The 20,522-nt window shown below is 37.9% G+C and overlaps 1 protein-coding gene and 1 pseudogene across 34 annotated transcripts in view; one reads left to right on the top strand and one right to left on the bottom strand.

Moving 5' to 3' along the window:
- Nucleotides 1-20,522, bottom strand: part of Slmap (sarcolemma associated protein) — a 127,659-nt gene that overhangs the window by 71,763 nt on the left and 35,374 nt on the right. For 19 of the 34 annotated variants that reach the window (XM_070018747.1, XM_070018749.1, XM_070018757.1 and 16 more), the window contains exons 3-4: nucleotides 6,195-6,342; nucleotides 2,612-2,684 (exon numbers count right to left, since the gene is read on the bottom strand). In XM_070018747.1, the coding sequence (XP_069874848.1) occupies nucleotides 2,612-2,684; nucleotides 6,195-6,342 (221 nt within the window). Of the gene's footprint in view, nucleotides 1-2,611; nucleotides 2,685-6,188; nucleotides 6,343-20,522 lie in introns of all 34 variants that reach the window. The other 15 variants (XM_070018745.1, XM_070018763.1, XM_070018746.1 and 12 more) reach the window with 1 other exon arrangement.
- LOC138824536 (tubulin alpha-1C chain pseudogene) lies at nucleotides 4,013-5,288 on the top strand (annotated as a pseudogene).

Raw genomic sequence — 20,522 nt, 5'->3', positions numbered from 1 at the left:
GCCTCATTAAATTCATGCTTGATGGCGACAATTATTGAGCATCTTTATGTTTCAAATGAAAAAACTAAGGCCTGAACAAGTCATGGAACAGGTGGAGTCTGACTTGACCTCCTGAAATCCAATATTGTCTTCCAGGTTTAGAGAATTGCTCGTTCAAAATTCATCTTCAGAACGTCAACCATGTCATATCATATAAAATGAAACTGGCAACAAAACTTTTAATGTTGCTAATATTTAACCACATAAGAAAAAGAGAAGGAAACAGGTGCAAAGACTAAAAGGATTGGGGAACTGAGGAATAGTCTGTTTCATAAAAACAGACCAATAACATCTCTATGCTCTATTACATGGAACCTGAATACACAGTTGACTCCTTGTGTAACTTCTCAAAACTTTTAACTCTATGAAATAAAAATATTATCAAATATTATCAGTCTTTAATATCATGAGTTGATTAATATTTATCCTAAAAGCTTAACCTTTCACTTATAAAAGCTAGTTACAGGGGCTGGGAAGGTGGCTCAGTGGTAGAGCGCTTGCCTTGCATGCCTGAGGCCCTGGGTTTGATTCGTTATCACCACATAAGCAAAAAGAAAAAAGCCGGAAGTGGTGCTGTGGCTCAAGTGGTAGAGCACTAGCCTTGAACTGAAGAGCTGAGGGACAGCGCCCAGGCCCAGAGTTCAGGCCCCACGACTGGACCCCCCCCCCAAAAAAAAAGCTAGTTACATTAAAGTTCCTAAAGTTTAGTGCAATTCTAATAAACTATAAATGCTTTAAATTTAAAATGCTTAAAAAATTTTGCTTTGCTTTTGCTATCCTTAGGATAACAACAAAAACGTTAGCTTTTAAAACATAAAACACGTTTCCAATGAAAGAAAATAGACTATCAAGTAATGGGAGGGCCTCTCTGTTTCGTTTTTCCTTTCTCTTTCCTACTCAGTATTTATTGTGTGTTTGTTTTTGTTTTTTTGTCAGTTGTGGAGGCCTCAATTCTGGCCTGGGCATTGTCCGTGAACTCTTCAGCTCAAGGCTAGTGCTCTACCATTTGAGCCACAGCGCCACTTCTGGCTTTTCCTGCTTATGTGGTGCTGAGGAATCAAACTGAGGGCCTCATGCATGCAAGGCAAGCACTCAACCACTGAGCCACCTTCCCAGCTCCTATTCATTATTTAACTCTACTATTAAAACTAGAATTTAGTAACAGACGTAGCTTCTAAAGGATTGAAAATACTATGTTGAATATAGAAACAACCTTCTAGGATACTCAAGCTTCCTTCCAAGTAAAATTATTGACAGTTAAAGATTGCTCAGGAGCTGGGAATATAGCTTAATGGTATGGTGCCTGCCTGGCATGCACGAAGCCCTGGGTTCAATTCCTCAGTACCACATAAAAAGAAAAAGCTGGAAGTGGCACTGTGGTTCAAGTGGTAGAGTGCTAGCCTTGATCAAAAGAAGCTCAGAGATAGTGCCCAGGCCCTGAGTTCAAGACCAGAACTGGCAAATAAAATAAAATAAAGATTGTTCAACTCCCCAATACTTTATCATGGTAATCTGTAAAAACACAAATCAAAATGTACTATGTTAACACTTTATAATCTAAATTTCACAACAGACCTTTACATAGCTTTATATAAGACAAGAATATAACACTTCCTATGTCTCCCACCAAAATAAACTACTAATAATATAGACATCTTCTAGGTCCCATAAGATTATATGACACTAGTAATAACTTCAGAGGTAATTACAAGCTAAATTCTGTATTAAAAACAGATATAAAGGAATGAAAGCCAGGCACCAGTGGCTCACACCTGTAATCCTAGCTACTCAGGAGGCTGAGATCTGAGGATCACAGTTCAAAGCTAGCTGGAGCAGGAAAGTCTGTGAAACTCTTATCTCCAATAAGCCACTAGAAAACTGGAAGTGGTGCTGTGGCTCAAGCGGTAGAGCGCTTGCCTTAAGCTGAAGAGTGCAGGGACAGCACCCAAGCTCAGAGTTCAAGCCCCACAACCGACAAAAAAAAAAAAAAAAAAAGGAATGAAGTTATCATTCACTAGTAATTTGCATACTCTAATACAACTAAGTACCCACCCAATTATAAACTGTAGAGTTAAGTTTGAAAAGAAAATAACTTGTGTCTCTGATACATTATTATTTAGTAGAACTGCAACCAATATGAAGAGCAATTTAAACTGAAGTGTGTGTTTGTGTGTGTATGTATGTTTAGATATATACACACACACACACATATATATATAAATACATATATATTTGGTGTTTTTGTTTTTCTTTTTGTCAGTCATGGGGCCTGAACTCTGGGCCTGGGCGCTGTCCCTCAGCACATCAGTTCAAGGCTAGTGTTCTGCTATTTGAGTCACAGCACCACTTCAGGCTTTTTCTGCTTATGTGGTGCTGAGGAATTGAACTCTCAGGCATGTAAGGCAAGCACTCTACCACTGAGCCACCTTCCCAGCCCTGAAGTATATGTTTTTTAAAGTACTATCTAAATTAATTTTCTAGTATTGTTAAATAACCCTTATGTATCATCACCTAGAATATTACTAACCACAATAATTAATCCAAAAACCTCACAGCATTAAATTATACTCACTCTGAGCGGAGCCGGGCTTCCATACCATCTGGTAGAAAAAGTTTTATCGTGGAAACAATACACCCATGAGTAACTGGTTAAAACAAATAACATAAAATAATTGTTTAATTATATAAAATTTGTACTTCTCATGTCTAAATGCATATTTATTCTTAAAAGTAGTAACTTCTAGAAGAGAAAAAAAAATCTGGTTTAATGACAATATTCATTATTCTAGAGAAACTCATTCCCATTCACAATGAATCATACATGTAAGGTAGATTTATAGATACAATGTTTCAAAAAATACCCCATTCTCTAATTCTACAACCAACACAGTGAGCTGAATGCATGAATTTATAGAGAGAAGGAAAAGTAAACCCTTGCCCCTGTCTGCTAACATCCAACCTAGCTCAACTTTTAAAAATCCAGCCCTTATTCTCTGGTCCCCAACCTGTTTCCTAACAACACTTCACAAAACTCTCAAGTACTACATAACACAAGTTAGAACATACCAGTCAATCTCCATTTTATCAACAAGAAAACCAAGACTGATGACAGTAAAAATACCTTCACAATTCTCTACTAAGTACGAGTTTCATGCTACAACTAACATTAGAGCCTCTTTATTTCAGTCTAAAATTGTTGTTTTGTTTCTTGATGGTTGTTTCTTCCTCCATCCCCTCCACAGTATCTTTTAATAATATCACACCAGTCACTTTGTAGACAACTTATCATTGCTTCTCACACTTCCTCCCTTTCCTACTGAAGATTTCAAGAGACACCCCTACCCCCCATACAGCACTGTACTGCTGCTTTTGTGTGGCTTGTATGTGAGTGTGTATGTGTGTGTTACTAGGGTTGAAATCAGTCTGTACTTGCTAGACAGGCACTTTACCTCTTGAGTTATGCCCCCAGCTCTTTTTTCCTTTGTTATTTATTGAACAGGATCGCAAAGTGTATGCCTAGGCAGGCTGGACCACAACAGACTGGTTACAATCTGACTACTTACTTAAGCCTTCTAAATAGCTAGGATTACAAGTGTGAGCCACCAGTGCCCAGCTTTTATGCAACTTTTATAGAAAAAAAAAAATGTTTTCTGGTTAAAAGAATAGCTTTTTATCTCCATGCTTCAGATATGATATCTTCTAGGATTCAAAAAGTAAATTTGTTTAGTTCATTAAGCTGGTATTTTTAATTAGCTTTATTAAAAGCTAATGAGTAGACAAAAATATACTCTATTATTATTAGAGGTATGGTAATTACATAGACTATATACATTTGTCAAAAATTGTTAAGTGGTAAAGACTAGAGCTAATAGACTGCTTCTCCCCCAGAATCCTAGATAATCTGTGGGAGATCCTTGTCACCATCCACTCTCCCCATTTCATCCTGCATTGCAGAAATCCACAAGTTCCTCACATGCACAAAGGCATCTCTATCCACATTGGCCAGGCTGCTGTCTAGATTGGCAAGGACTGTTGGGAACTCTACTGCCTAGAACACAGCATCCTGCTTGAGAGCCAGATGCCACGTGACAGGACCATTGCGGGAGATGACTCCTTCAACTCCTTCAGTGACACAGACTCTGGCAAGCATGTGTCCAGGGCAGTGTTCGTAGACCTGGAGCCCAGAGTCAGTGATGAAGTTCATATTGGCACCTTTGTCAGCTTTTCCATGCTGAGCAGCTCATCACAGGCAAGAAAGATGCTGCCAGTAACTATGCCCATGGGCATTACACCATTGGCAAGGAGATCACTGACCTTGTCTTGGACCAAATTCGGAAGCTGGCTAACTAGTGCACAGGTCTTCAGGGCTTCCCGGTCTTCCATTAGCTTTGGTGGTGGAATTGGCTCAGGGTACATCAACCTGCTCTCTGTATGACTATGGCACAAAGTCCAAGCTGGAGCTTTACCCCATCCCCAAAGTGTCCACAGCTGTAGCTGAGCCCTACAATTCCATCCTCACCACTCACACCACCCTAGAGCACTCTAATTACGCCTTCATGGTGGATAATTTCTGTTATATCAGCCACAGAAATCTTGATATTGAGCACCCAACTTACACTAACCCCAACCGCCTTATTAACCAGATTGTGTCTTCTATCACAGCTTTCCTCAGATTTGATGGGGCACTGAATGTTGACCTAAAAGAATTCCAGACCAACTTGGTACCCTAACCCTGCATTCATTTTCCCCTAGCCACATGTACCCCTGTCATCTCTGCTAAGAAAGCCTACCATGAACAGCTTACTGCAGCAGAGATCACCAATGCTTGCTTTGAGCCAGCCAACTGGATGATGAAATGTAACCCTTGCCATGGTAAATACATGGCTTGCTGCTGTTGTACCATGGTGATGTGATACCCAAAGATTCAATGCTGCCATTGCTACCATCAAGACAAACGTACCATCCAATTTGTAGATTGGTACCCCACTGGTTTCAGGGTTGACATCAATTATCAGCCTCCTACTGTGGCTCCTGGTAGAGATCTGGCCAAGGTACAGCAAGCCATGTGCATGTTGAGCATGATGTCTGAGCTGATGTATGCCAAGTGTACCTTTGTCCACTGGCATGTGGGTGAGGGAATAGAGGAAGGAGAGTTTTCTGAGGCCCTTGTGGACATGGCTGCCCTAGAGAAGGATTATGAAGAGACTAGAGGAGATAGCGCTGATAGGGAAGAGAGTGAAGAGTACTAGCCTGTCTGTCTGCTGCTGCTTTACATTCCCATGTCTTGTGATTGTTTTATTTCTGGAACTGTCTTTTAATCCTGACCTGTTAATAAAACGTTTCCAGGTAAAATGTCAAAAAGAAGGAAAGAAGAAAAAGGAATAGGGCTAATGCATTTGGGGGTAATTTACTGAATGATCACACCCATAAATTAACACGATATATAAACACAAAGGAATATAACATCTGTAAATGTACATTAAACTTAAGGAATTTAGCTGTTTAGCCAGTATTTATTTTCACTCACTGGTGTATATGGAAAGTACTAATAGGTCAAGCCTTGACAGTCTTCTAAATTCTGCTTAGAATTGTAGCCACTGTCATGAACCATTTGGCTTCTTTTCCTTCTGACCTTACCCTCTATCCTCCTACCACAGATCTACTATACAAAGCCAAGCTTTGTATATTAGCAATAATTATCCCTTAGCATAATTCATCTTAGTTGGGTATGCTGTCACTTTGGCTAACTGCCTCCTAAATGACAAAATAGTACCCTATGTTTTCTATGAAGAATACAAACTACTAATTAATTTTAGAAAAGTAATATGGGAAGTACAAGCCCAAAACTTTTTTTTTTTTTTTTTTGTCAGTCATGGGGCCTGAACTCTGGGCCTGAGCACTGTCCCTCAGCTCTTCAGCTCAAGGCTAGAGCCCTACCACTTGAGCCAAAGCACCACTTCCAGCTTTTTCTGCTTATGTGGTGCTGAGGAATCGAACCCAGGGCCTCATGCATGCAAGGCAAGCATTCTACCACTGAGCCACCTTCCCAGCTCCCCAAACTTTTTTATGCATATATTTAATGCAGTATTTAGTTTTTATAAGCATATAATATTTTATATAAACAAATAGTAGGAAAAACTGATCCATACCCGTACCTTTCCGTGTGTTTTCTGTCACATCTACCCCAAACTGGATAATGTCACCGGAAAGAATTTCACATGGTGGACTTTCTTCAGAGCCTCGACTCAATCTCTGGCTATTTATAAAAGTACCATTACTACTTTTAGTGTCTTGGAGATAAAACTGGAAGAAGAAAAAAAAAAGGCAATGATTAACATCAAAATTACAAAAAATGTATCACCAGCTCTATAAACTAACAGGTGGATTTTGCTTTTATCAATTCAAACAACTCATCACATAATGTTCAATGTGTTTGAAATTAAGGCCAAAAAAACTGGATTATTTAAAATTCAGCTAGACAAAAGGGTACAACTCTTTGAAAACCGATTGTCCAACCCTCAAATGTTAAGCATACAATTAGCAAATTAGCCTTCAAATATTCCACTCGTTGGTATTCATCCAAGATAACTGAAAATAATGTCTTCAGAAAACTGTAAGCAAATATTCTTAGTATCATTATTCATAATAGCCCAAAAGTAGAAAAACCCAAATGTCCGTCTACGAATGAATGAATAAACAAACAAAATACAGTCTAGTATTTGGCAATGAAAAAGAATGAGGTACCAATACTTAAAATGTCATGCAAAATAAAAAAGTCATAAGATCATGTATTATTCTACTTATATGAAATAACTTGGATATGCAAATCCATAAAGACAAAAGGTGCATTAGTTGGCTACAAGAGGCTAAGGTAGCAGAAAGGACTGGGTAGTAATGGGTACAAGGTTTCTTGGGGGATGATAAAAATAATCTAAAATTAGTGGTGATAGTTGCACAACTCTGTGAATATACTAAAACTATTAATAAGCTATATACTTTAAAAGGTGAATTTTAGAGCACATGTCTATACTCTACCCGTCATGAGGCTGAGGCAAGAGGCTTACAAGTTCAAAGCCAGTCTGGACTACTTAGCAAATTCAAGGCCTGTCTGAGCAACATAGTGAGACTCTGAATCAAGAAAAAAAATTATTGCTGGTGGCTCACGCCCATAATTTTACTCAGCAGGCTGAGTTCTGAGGATTGTGGCTCAAAGTCAGCCCAGACAGAAAAGTCTTTAGACTCTTATCTGTAATTAATCAGTAAAAGGCCCCCAGTAGAGGTGTGGCTCAAGTATGAGAGTATTAGACCCTGAGTTTAAGCCCTAACAACAGGTATACACACATACCCACACACAGAGTAAAAAGTTGCAATACAGTTATTATTACACTTATTTATCATTTTTTTGTTGGTCTTGGGGCTTGAACTCAGGGCCTGAGCACTGTCCCTGAGCTCTTTTGCTCAAGGTTAGCACTCTACCACTTTGAGCCACAGTACCATTTCTGGTTTTTGATGATTAATTGGAGATAAGAGTGGGAGGAGTGGGAGGAGTGAGAAAGATTTTTCTATCTGAGCTGGCTTCAAACCACGATCCTCAGATCTCAGCCTCCTAAGTAGCTGGTATTACAGGCATGAGCCAGTGGCACCCACCTACATATATATATATACATACGTGTGTGTGTGTGTGTGTGTGTGTGTGTGTGTGTGTGTGTGTGTGTGTGTGTGTGTGTGTGTGTGTGTGTGTAGTTTTTAGAAACTTAGGCATGCTAAATCCTTTTGGATATTATATATATGAGTAAGGATTCAAGTAAGAGAAATAAGACCTTTTCCCCCATTACTTCATACTGACCTTCATCTTTTATTTGTCCTTTATTCCTACCACAGGCACTCTTCCCAAATTAAATACAACAAAGAAAAATCAATTTGTAGAAAATGTAAAGGCAACATTTAATTAAAGTCTTGGTGATAATTTGAAGTCTACTAGGCTGTCTATAAATGAATTTACCCGTTTATAATTAAAAAATAGACCAACTGTTAATTTGGCTGGCAGTTTGTACACTTAATTATGGATCATTAATAAAATTGTGCTAATATTTAACAGGTCCATTTGAAATTTATAAGCCCTAACATTTCACACCAGGGAGATAAGCACAAGCAATATTTTGAAGTAAGAGCATTTATCCTAAAATACTTTCGGCACTAGAACTTACTGTATAAGAAAACTGTTTTATTTTAATAAATATATTAGTTTAAGTCAATTTAGTAGGTTACAACTAGTTTGTTATTTTTTAACATAAAAAATAGTATAGAAAAAGAGAGTAGAAATGAAGAGTACAGAAAAAAAGGCTCAGTACTGTTTAGCAAAATTGCTAAAAAGTAAACAAATATATGGGGTTTGTTGTTTTCATTTTTGTGCTGGTACTACGGCTTGAACTTCAGGGCCTAGCATTCTCAATCAACTTTTCCAATGAAGGCTGGCATGCTACTAGTTGAGTCATACCTCTTGTCCAGTTTGCTTGTTTGTTTTCCTGGCTAAATGAAGAAAGAGCTTCATGGACTTTTCTGCCCAGGCTGGCTTTAAATGTCAATCCTCAGACCTCAGACTACTGAATTGCTAGAATTACATGTGTGAACCACCAGTTCCCAGTTCCCTTCATCATTCTCAAGCTAGAAATAATGTCCTTTGTGGAGAAGTATACCAGGCTCCACATACACATAAATAAACACACACACATCAAAGAAATCAGTTTTGATCACACTAAAAAAAACGGAAGGATAGATGATAGATCTGCCAAAACCTAATTAGTTTCCTTTCTCATGCCTTAGCTTAGCAGTTCTAGTGTTTATGTTACCCAGGAGACATTCACTTTGATGTTGAACAGGTGTGTAAAGAGATCTAAATTTATAAAATCTCCTGTAGATAGCAGCTGAAGTTTGACAACTGTACTTTCCATTGTTTGCAGGTTTTAATTCTCCTGTAAACTTGCTTTCCCAAGTAAATGTCTCTAAATCAGGCATTTGTGATATATATATTGGGCTTGAACTTGGTGCCTGGGCACTGTCCCTGAGCTTCTTTCACTAAAGGCTAGCACTCTACCACTTGAGCTACAGTTATACTTCAGGCTTTTTCTGTTTATGTGGCACTGAGAAATTGAACCCAGTGCTTCATGCATGCTAGGCAAGCACTCTACTACTAATCTACATTCCAAGCCCTGTGATAATTTTTAACAAAAGATTGCTTTCCCTGTCTCAATCGGTTTTCCCCATCTCTTGCTGTTAACGTCAATGACACAAGCACAAGTTGTGTCACTTACGCAGGTTGCATAATTTGCTCTCTGACTTTGACAAAGTTCCTGCTATAGATAAATTCATTTCATAAACACATGTAGCTGTATTACTTTTTTTTTTTTGTCAAGTGTAGGACTTGAACTCTGGGTCTGGGCCTTGTTCTTTCTGGGCCTTGTTCTTGAGCACTTCAGCTCAATGCTACTGCTCTACCACTTGAGCCACAGCGCCACTTCCAGGTTTTTCTGTGTATATAGTACTGAGGAATTGAACCTGAAGCTTCATGCATGATAGGCAAGCACGCTACTACTAGGCCACATTCCCAGCCTATGTTGTATTACTATTAACTGCTATAATCGGAAAATATTTTCATTTCTACTATAATGATATATTGCTTCTAATCTTTTCTGTATTGATTGCTTTTGTAATATCTTAACTCAAACAAGTAAACCAAAACTTCAAAAGAAAACACACACTCAACAGAAAGCCAACACTACAAACTAAGTCTATAAAGGAAAAATTTTTAAAAAGATTAAAACATGAATATAGGTTGGATTTTCTCCCACTTGAGCTAAGGACCCACTTTAGCTTTATTTGTTTATTTATTCATTTATTTATTTGTACTTAACTGAAGAGGCTCCAGGGCTTTCCTGCCCAAGGTGGCTTCGAACTGGGACCCTCAGATCTCAGTCTCTTGAGTAGCTAGGATTATGGGCATGAGCCACCAGCACCCTGGTTCAACACAGATTTTTAATCCTGAATTAATTTAAACCATAATCTTCAGATCTCAGCCTCCTGAGTAGTGAGCCAGTGGTGCCTGTCCTCTATGCAATTTCTTAAAACCAACCTAGCAACTAAATATGACTTCCAAAACAGGACTCCACAATGAGAAAAAGCTGCTGATAGTGGTGCCAAAATTTAGCAGGGCAGAGACAATAAAAGACAAACTCCAAATAAAAATGGAAAAAAAATAAAGGAAGCCACCCTATTTTTGCACATTTTACAAAACCAACAGAAGAGGGAGCTCTGTGAATTAGAAAAGTTTCCTGAACTATGACCCTTAAAAAAAAATCCACAGGAAAACTAATTTCACATAAAAATATACAACAAAAAGCATCAGGCGCCAGGCGCCAGTGGCTCACGCCTGTGATCCTAGCTACTCAGGAGGCTAAGATCTGAAGAGTGTGGTTCAAAGCCAGCCTGGGCAGGAAAATCCGTGAGACTCTTACCTCAAATTAACCATTAGAAAACTGGAAGTGGCACTGTGGCTCAAGTGGCAGAGTGCTTGCCTTGAGCCGCAGAGCTCAGGGACAGCACCCAGGCCCAAAGTTCAAACCCCAAGACCAACAACAAAAAAAAAAAAAAAAAAAAAAAAACATCAGGGTCATATCCCATCTCCTAAATTTAAGGAGGAAAAAGAGAGAATAAGGAGCAGAATATCATTTTTACAGATCATGAAAGATAGGCCTGGGAATAGATCAAACATGTAAACTATTTCAAAACAAGCTAAATAACATTAAGAAAATGATTCAAGATATGAAGAACAATAGCTATCACAATTACAAAACTCTGGAAAAGCAGGGCACTGGTGGCTCATGCCTGTAATTCTAGCTATTGGGGAGGCTGAATCTGAGGATCAAGGTTCAATGTCAGCCCAGGCAGAAAAGCCCATGAAACTCTTATCTCCAATTAACCTCTAGAAAACTGGAAGTGGCACTGTGGCTCAAAATAGTATAGCACTGGCCTTGAGCAAAAGAGCTCAGAGACAGAGAGACAGAGCTCAGGAACCAAGTTCAAGCCCCACAACCAACCAAAACAAAGAACAAAAATAAAAACAAAAACAAAACTATCTCTGGAAGAAATAAGAGAAAAAAGAAATAGAAGTAAAAAAGAAAAAATTCATTTCAGAAATAAATATAAACTAGAAGGAAGACTGATTAAATATAACAAATAATGTCTGAAAAGAGATAAAACATTTTTTAAAAAAGAGGAAAAAAACTTTTATTGTTATTAGAAAGGTGATGTACAGAGGGGTTACAGTTAAACAAGTCAGGTAGAGTACATTTCTTTTTTGGACAATGTCAGAACAGCAAAGAACATCAGGAACACAGGCCACCAACTCTGGTTTAAAATCTAGGTCGGAGTGGGGTTGGGAGATAGCAACCTCTATACAAAACATCGAAATACTGAAATTTCCCTTTTTTCTTCATCAAGCACTCCCTCTAGATGTTGCAAAGTACTCAAATAGACTACAGAATTCCAAAACAGTTGCTTCAGATAGTTTAGACCAGATCAACAGTTATTCTGATGAAGAAGCCAATCCTTGGAGCTTTCTATTGCACTATTTTGTGTATCACCAACCAAAAACATTTACTTGGGATAAACCAAAAACAATTCTAATCTTTATTTACAGCTACCAGGTACCAACTGCTGCTATGTGCAGGGACTTAATATGTATTATTTCTGATCTTCCAAAGATCACTATCAAGGAGATATTATATGTTCGTTTTATAAAGAAAGAAATTGAGGTTCAGAGTATAGTAAGAGAGAAGTCATACCTCACAGCTATCGCAGACTTAGCCCTGCTATTTCACACTGCTTTCCTTCCTTACTAAACACTCACTGGGCTTTGATTCCAAACTTTTCAAGTCAAACGCCTTAACTACTCGGCCATTGCTGTTACAGATACCGAACTTTTCATGACAACCATTTATAAATTCTCTTGAAGTTATTGGAATAAGAAGTTAATTTCAACTCTAATTCACTATGAGTTCCTAGACATCAGTCTGTAGCACTTTTTTGGCACCCATTTTGGAAAGACTGTATATCTACAATATCATATGCAGAGCATCCCTAAGAATAAATCAGGGAAGGATGAATTAAGTATCAAAATCCTGGGAGAGTGATAAGATGTAGTTATGCATTATCATTGCTAAGTAGGTATTCATGAGGGTGGAAACTAGAATGAAAAGGTGAGGAGGAGGAGGAGGAGGAGGAGGAGGAGGAGGAGGAGGAGGAGGAGGAGGAGGAGGAGGAGGAGGAGGAGGAGGAGGAGGAGGAGGAGGAGGAGGAGGAGGAGGAGGAGGAAAAGGTATTACAGTACATTTATATATAGTTAAAGCCTAGCCTAATGGGTAACAAAAACCAAGGGAACAGGCAGAGAAAGAAATGCAAGGTCAAATGACATTGAAAAGATAGGGCCTCAGCACTGAACTGAGTAGTTAAAGTTCCTTAGAACAGAAAGCACCACTAAAAGGGGCTCATCCCTATAATCCTAGCTAGCTACTTAGGAGGTTAAGATCTGAAGATCGTGGTTCGAAGCCAACCCAATCAGGAAAGTCTGTGAGACTCTTATCTCCTATTAACCTATGAAAAGCTAAAAGTGGAGCTATGGCTCAAGGGGTAGAATGCTAGTCATGAGCAAAAAAGCTCAAGGACAGTGCCTAGGCTTGAGGTCAAGCCCGGGGGGGGGGGGGGGAGGGGGGAGAAAGAGAGAGAGAGAGAGAGAGAGAGAATTTTAAAAAGAGATTATTCTAGCAACTCTAATGATGATCTAGCAACTAGGTAGGGGATGAACTACTCTCAGTAGAAACAGGCCTTGTTCACTTTTGCCACCAACGATTTAATTTTCTTGAATATTCACGTAGGTATCTTTATAAGCATGAACAAAATATACTTATTTACCTAACCTTTCTGCTTGCCTGCCTAGAAAAAGTTTCCACATTTCAGAGGCTGGAAAATTTTAACAGAGCCAATGAAAGGGGGAATATAAAGTTTTATTTAAACTGACATGCTGAATTGTAATTTCTTTGTACAACCACTTAAAATAATAAAAATATAATTTAAAAATAGTTTTATTCATATGCTGTAGGACAATATATACAGAAAATTAATGAAATGCTTTCACCAGAATGAAATCTTACATGTATACTAAAAGTAAAATTTGTACACAAAGTGAAACTTTTCACCCAAAAGTCTTGCAAATATTATGAATTTACCAGATTTTTTTCCATCCTCAAAGTAGCATTCCAGACATATTCATTTTACAACAAATCTGTCATGTGGGACCAGTTCAAAAGGAAAAAAGAAAAGAAAAAAATATTTGTTCCTACATAGAAATAGAGATAATATTCTGAAGAACAAAAAATTTTTAATTTAATCAGAACATTACAAAACATACAAAACACAGCTAGAATTACTCTCTCTCTTAAATAAGCTTTCAAAACGTGACAATTCTCCACCAAATTCAGAACAAAATTTAGGTATCTGAATCTTAGCTAAATATAAAATAAAGCCATTAGTACATTACAGTTCAAAGACAAGGCTATGGAAAGCCTACATAGAAATTTCTGTTCCTCCTCTTTACCAACCCAGGGGCCAAGAAGCAAAATCTGATTACCTTTTCCTCTCATAAGAAACAGTTTTGGGGCTGGGATCCTACTTAAGAAGCTATGATCCCTGGGCTGGGAAGGTGGCTCAGTAGTAGAGTGCTTGCCTTGGCTGCATAGAGGCCCTGGGTTCGATTCCTCAGCATCACAAGTTCAAGTGGTAGAGCACTAGCCTTGAGTTCAGGCCCCATGACCAACAACAACAACAACAACAAAAAGCTATGAGCCCAAACCCAACTTTTTAAACTCTAAAAAAGTTTTCAAATGTCACATTTTTAATTTTTGACATTTAATAATAATTTTACTAAATAAGTTTTAGTGTGGTGGGGGGTTTGTTTGTTTGTTTTGTCAGTCATGGAGCTTGAACTCAGGCCTGGGTGCTGGCCCTGAGCTTTTTCTTTTTGCTCAAGGCTACTGCTCTACCACCTGAGCCACAACTCCACAACTGGTTTACTGGGGGTTGATGAGATAAGAGTCTCATAGACCTTCCAATCTGAGCTGGCATCTAACCATGATCCTGTATCTCAGCCTCCTGAGTAGCTAGGATTACAGGTGTAAGCCACCAGTGCCCAGCTTTTAGTATAGTATTTTAAATACACAATAGTCTGACTACACTTTATGGGCCATTATTTTCCTCACAGAATGTTAGTTTAAATCATCCTGAAATCAGCTAAAACAACAAAATTATGACACCATCATAACTGTCTCTGACGGTTCAAAATCTCACCTATAGAATAATAGCCTTGCTTCCATAAGTAAGAAAACTATCTAATCATATTTGTAAGGAAAAACCTTACATTTCACTAGAACATGACAAATTATACAGGAATATAGGCATTTACACAGTGAGGCCAAAGGAGGATTTTCTTAGGAGAGGAACACCAAGAGGCAATGTCTAGGTTCCTTGGATCATATAAAATAATATTTTCCAAAATGAAAAAAAGAGAAACCTTACATATTGTTCAATAATGCACACAATGGACTCAGTCTCAGATAGCTACTATTGATCTATCTAGTCACCAAAAGGCAGGAAAGATGGAGAAACTAAAAATAAAAAGTCTCCATTAAAGATTGGCACAATTGGCAAAACAAGATAAGGCTTACTAAGAATAAACTGCCCACACACAACACTATTTATTTGGCAAACGAATTCAGTGCAAATGCTAAAAGATGCAAATGATACCATCTACTTTACAAAAGAACATTCCTAGTGTTTTAAAAAATGCTTTATAAGGCAATGAAAATAATTGTGAAGGCCTTTCCATTATTTAGGCACAGCCATTCAAGATGACATATACTTTCACTGTTTCAAGCACTTCCATCTTTTTTTTTTGGGGGGGGGGGGTCCGGTTGTGGGGCCTGAACTCTGGGCTTGGGCGCTGTCCCTCAGCTCTTCAGCTCAAGGCTAGCACTCTACCACTTGAGCCACAGCACCACTTCCGGCTTTTTTCTTTTTGCTTATGTGGTACTGAGGAATTGAACCCAGGGCCTCATGCTTGCAAGGCAAGCACTCTACCACTGAGCCACCTTCCCAGCCCCAGCACTTCCATCTTTACTTGCATGTTTCAACTTTTAGTGATAGGTAATTCCCTCAGAGATTATCTCCTCAAAGCTTTGGCAATTACATATTCATGGAGGAGACTGCATTTAATTATAATAATTTTATTTTAAAAATTCTATTCTAAAAAGAAAGAAAAAATAGTGCAAGTTATGAGAAAATCATTTTGACTGAGATAGGAAATGATATCTGAACTAAAGAAATAAACCACTCACAGGGTTAGTGTAGTACAGATGCCTGCTTCTAACAGCTGCCATATGACTCAGATTTTACACAAACAATAGTCCTCACCATGTCCCTATCCACTGTTTTTGAGGATGAGTGAATACTCCCCTCCATTAAAAATTGTTTCTTTCAAAATTCTGGGCTAAAATTTAGTAACATAATGTGTCACATTCAAATTTTACCTGTGATTATCCTAAAACATAAGTCTGAAACATTTTTGTTTGGGGAAACTTTTTTTTTGCTTTTTGTTTTTTTGTTGGTCATGGGTCTTGAACTCTGGGCCTGGGTGCTGTTCCTCGGCTCTTCAGCTGAAGGCTGGTGCTCTATCACTAGAGCCACAGTGCCACTTCTGGTTTTCTGGTGGTTAATTAGAGATAAGAGTCTCATGGACTTTCTAGCCTCGGCTGGCTTTGAACCAAGATCCTCAAATATCAGCCTCCTGAGTAGCTAGGATTACAGGCATGAGCCAATGGCACCCAACTTGGGGAAACAAAGGAGGAGGCAACAATGCTCAATAGGAAATGTACTTATTACCTTGCTCATGTAACTGTAACCCCTCTATACAGCATTTTTACAATAAAAAAAGTACAAAAATTTATTATTATAAAGGTGATGTACAAAGGAGTTACAGTTTCCTTAAGTCAGGTAAAGAGTACATTTCTTTTTGGATCATGTTGGGGAAAGTTTTGAAGTCAAAGTTATAGAAGCTGGGAAAATTCATTTAAAAGGATTGATTTCTTTCACAACAATGAAAGGCAAAACATATCAAGAATTCAGTGACACAGAGGTTTTAACCCTTAGGAGCAAAAAGAAGAGTTCATTATTCAATAATGACAAAAGAATGTCACATAATTTACAATAATCACCACTTTGTGAGTGTTTCTCATGTGTTTGGATAAAATACCTTGCCTGAATGATTTTAACTTTGCACCAATGTTATAAAGTAGTTATTAAATGTCTTCCAACTACAGATAAATTAGGATTGAGAGAGAGACACATTTGAACCTTTTTTAAAATCTCAATCATTCTGCTATACAATTTTGATTTACTGGCCGGGGCGGGGGAGGGATAGGGAGGAGGAGGTATTGACGTCTAAACTCAGGGTTTCGAGTGTCCTATGTTGGTGCTCTACTACAAGAGCCACACTTCCAGTTTTACTTTCCACTGCTATTTGGAGATGGAGACTAGCAAACTTTACTGCCCAGGCTGGCCTTGAACTTTGAACTTCAGGCTGTTGGCCCCTTGAATAGTTAGAATTAGAGGGGTGATCTGCTGGTGGCCCAGCTCTGTCTGACAATTTTATAGCCATTAATTTTTCTGTTTTTCTCAACTACCCAAATAAACAGGAACCATTTCACTCATTTTATAATATATTGAGACTGACAAGTCAATGATATATGTATAGTTACAATAAGGAAAACAGTACTGCAATCAGGACTTCTACTGCCAAATCATCAGGAAAGGCAAACTTATTTATTTTGCCAGATGCTAGAGGTTTATGCCTGTAATTCTGGCTACTCAGGAGGCTGAGATCTGTGGATCATGATTTGAAGCCACCCTAAGCAGAAAAGTCCATGAGACTTATCTCCAATTAATCAGAAAAAAAAAAAAAAAACTAACGTAGAGCTATAGCTCATGTGGTAGAGTGTCAGCCTTGAGTGGAAAAGCTAAAAAGAGCATGTCCTGGTCCTGAGTTCAAGCCCCAGTACCAGAAAAATAAACCATAATGCATATATTATCTGGTACAACGTAGTTGTCATACAAATGTAATAAATTTGAATTTACTAGGTTTAGATTAGAAGGACACTGGTGTTTATGCCTGGGCCATGGTAAATACTCTACATATATTACCTCACTTAAACTTCAGAACATTATGATTTAAGCAATACTTCATAGAAACAAGACAGGGTCACAGTTAAGATAATATGTCCAGGCAAGTGCCAAAGCTATTCAGGCTGAGATCTGAGAATCACGGTTTGAAGCCAGCCCAGGCAGGAATATTAAGGAGACTCTAATCTCCCATTAACCACCAGAAAAGCCAGAAATGCAGCTGTGGCTCAGGTGGTAGAGTGCTAGCCTTGAGCAAAACAAAAACTTAGGGACAAAACAAAAACTTAGCGAGGCCCTGAGTTTAACTCCCAAGGACTGGCACATGCACACACAAAGATAACATACCTAAAGATTACAAAAAAGTAAAAACAACAAACAAGACCGATAAAATGTCTCGTGATTATTGCAAATTCCTTGAAGACTGAGATCAGTTTTTTGGGGGTTTTTGTTGTTGTTTTTTGTCTGCCATGGGGCTTGAATTCTGGGCCTGAATGCTGTCCCTCAGCTCTTCAGCTCTTCAGCTAGTGCTCTACCACTTAAGCCACTATACCAGTTCCGGTTTTCTGTATGGTTTATTGGAGATAATAGTCTCCCGGCCTTTCCTGCCCGGGCTGGCTTTGAACCATGATCCTGAGATCTCAGCTTCCTGAGTAGCTAGAATTACAGGTGTGAGCCACGGGCACCCAGCTTGAGATTAGTTTTGATATCCTAATTCCTTAATAAAACATATGCTAAATAAGCATCAAATAAATATTTTAAGTAAGTATTTCACAAGTGTAATAACTTATCCCATTACTTACCCACCACTTGCTGAGCATCTCATGTCATAAATTCCTCCAGGAGCATAGAATGAATATATGCCTATCATAAGGCAGGCGATGGGAAGGGATGGGAAGGGGAAACAAAGGAGGAGGCAACAATGCTTAATAAGAAATGTACTCAATACTTTGCTCATGTAATTGTAACCCCTCTGTACAGTATTTTCACAATTAAAAAAAAGAAAAGAAAAGAACAACAATAATATAGTAGTACCCCTTGTTCAAGAAGAATATGTTTAAAACTCCTCCAATGGGTACCTGAAACCTTAGCTAATACTGAACATTGACATCAATACTGAGTACTGACACATTTTCAGTTCATGTTTTCCACCACAACTTTAAGGATTTTTCCACCTTAACTAAGCCCATACCACACAGTAGCCTAAACTGCAGTCTAAGGAATTACAGCAAAAACAGCATGTATTTCTTTTCCCTTCTTCATAAGTTTCAGAAGATTCAATCCTACCATAAGATCTTAGCAACCTCAGCATGTGATTTATTTTTCTTTCCTAAAGTAGAGAACTTTGAACTGTTTACTTACATAAAGCACTTTATGGCTTCTCTTTGGCATGTCTGAATGCCAACATCATTACTGACTTGGCGTGATTATTAAGTAAAACAACAGTCACCTGAAAACAAGCTCTGCAACACCACATCAGTAGAATAGAAGATCTCAGTGGCTATTAAGTGATCAACAGGTTGTTGTGTGGACAGTGTAGACATGTTGAACAAATGAATAATTAACATCTTGGTAAGACACAGCAGGGCTGTGATAAATTTCACCATGCTACATTGAATTTTACATGCACTGTAAAAATTTATGAGTTTTTTTTGGAATTTTCCATTTGATATTTTTTGGACCACAATTAACTTTGGGTAACTAAAACTACAGAAAACAAAACTATGGGTAAGTGGGTTAATACTATTCTAGCAGCAATATCAATTATCAGTAACTGGGGGGGGAGGGGGGGAAGGAGAAGGATTGGGATTGGGGGGGAGGGGAGAGGCTGGGAAGGGATGTGAAGGATAAACAAAGGAGGAGGCTGCAATGCTTGGTAAGAAATGTATGCATTATCCTGCCCATGTAATTGTAACTCCTCTGTACAGTATGTTCACAAATAAAATAAAATAAAATTAAAAAAATAAAAAATAAAAAAAATTTCTATGATTTCTGGTATAATCTCTCAGTTCCACACTGCCTTTCCCTTCCCACTACTTTCCTCTAAGCCCTGAATATTGCCAAAATGGTTCTACATCACTACCCTCCAACTGATGCTAGACTTATTTCCTAAACTATACATACAAATTGGTCACCGTTTCACCTTATTAAAGGGTGTTGATAACTCTTTTGACTTCAAAATCAAGTTCAAGAGTTGTAATAAATTTCCAAGTCTTTCAAATTCCAAACACCCAATTTAACCTGATCTTCTTTTCCCACTAACAGTACATCCATTTCACTCTTGCTTAACCATTGGAAGCTCTGTTTGTTTTTTAATATAACAGAAGATAAGCCAAAGCATAACATCCAAATAACAATAAGCTCTTCAGAATAGTAAAAACTAAATATCTGAATTCAATCTATGACATCCAACTCTATGTCTCCATCTGTAGCTCCCTAACCACAGGCCTCTCGAGATGTTTGCTAATGATGTTCTAAGCCAGGAGAAGCCTTGCTTCCACTCAGCCACACTCTTCACCTGTTAAAAACCTCCTTTTCATTCTGAAGTCCAGTTTAAACATCTTAACCAATGAGACCCCTTTTAGATCATATTTCTCACTACATAAACACTTTTCTTCAACTAAATAAAAATTCGTCTTTATTCAAGTTAAGCAGCTGATTCCCAAACCTTTATTTACAAATCACATTTGGAACAGCATTACAATCCCATCTTTCCCTCACCATAACATATATTCCCAGTCAAAAAGTTCCAACAGGCACAAGTTACAAATGATTGCTTTAATGGAAAAACAATAACTCTATGAAATAACTCTAGAATAGAAGCTATGATTTAACATGGAATAGGCCAAACTAACACATCTAAATAACAATAAGATATATGAAGTACTGCAAATATTAAATATATGAATTCCAGCTCTATGTCCTCAGAATTTACAGTATAAACATGGAACAAATTATTTAACCTCTCTGAGACTCCTTTTAGTTATAATTAAATTGAAGATAATTAAGTACCTAGATGACAGTAAATGGTATAAAAGATTTAGCACAGTATTTGTACATAGAAACTGCTAAATAATTGGTAGTTATATTGTTATTATTAAACTTATAGACTGCATAAACATGCAATCACTTTAACTTTTTTCAGTCAGGGAACTGACTCAAGACTTACTGGTTAAAATTCTTAAAAAAAAAAAACAAGGTAT

The sequence above is a fragment of the Dipodomys merriami genome, unplaced genomic scaffold (genome assembly GCF_024711535.1).
Source record: "Dipodomys merriami isolate MVZ:Mamm:240054 unplaced genomic scaffold, mDipMer1.0.p SCAF_13, whole genome shotgun sequence".
NCBI classification, from domain to species: domain Eukaryota; kingdom Metazoa; phylum Chordata; class Mammalia; order Rodentia; family Heteromyidae; genus Dipodomys; species Dipodomys merriami.
The sequence above is the reverse complement of the archived record's forward strand: the minus strand, read 5'-3'. Positions and strand labels throughout refer to the sequence as shown.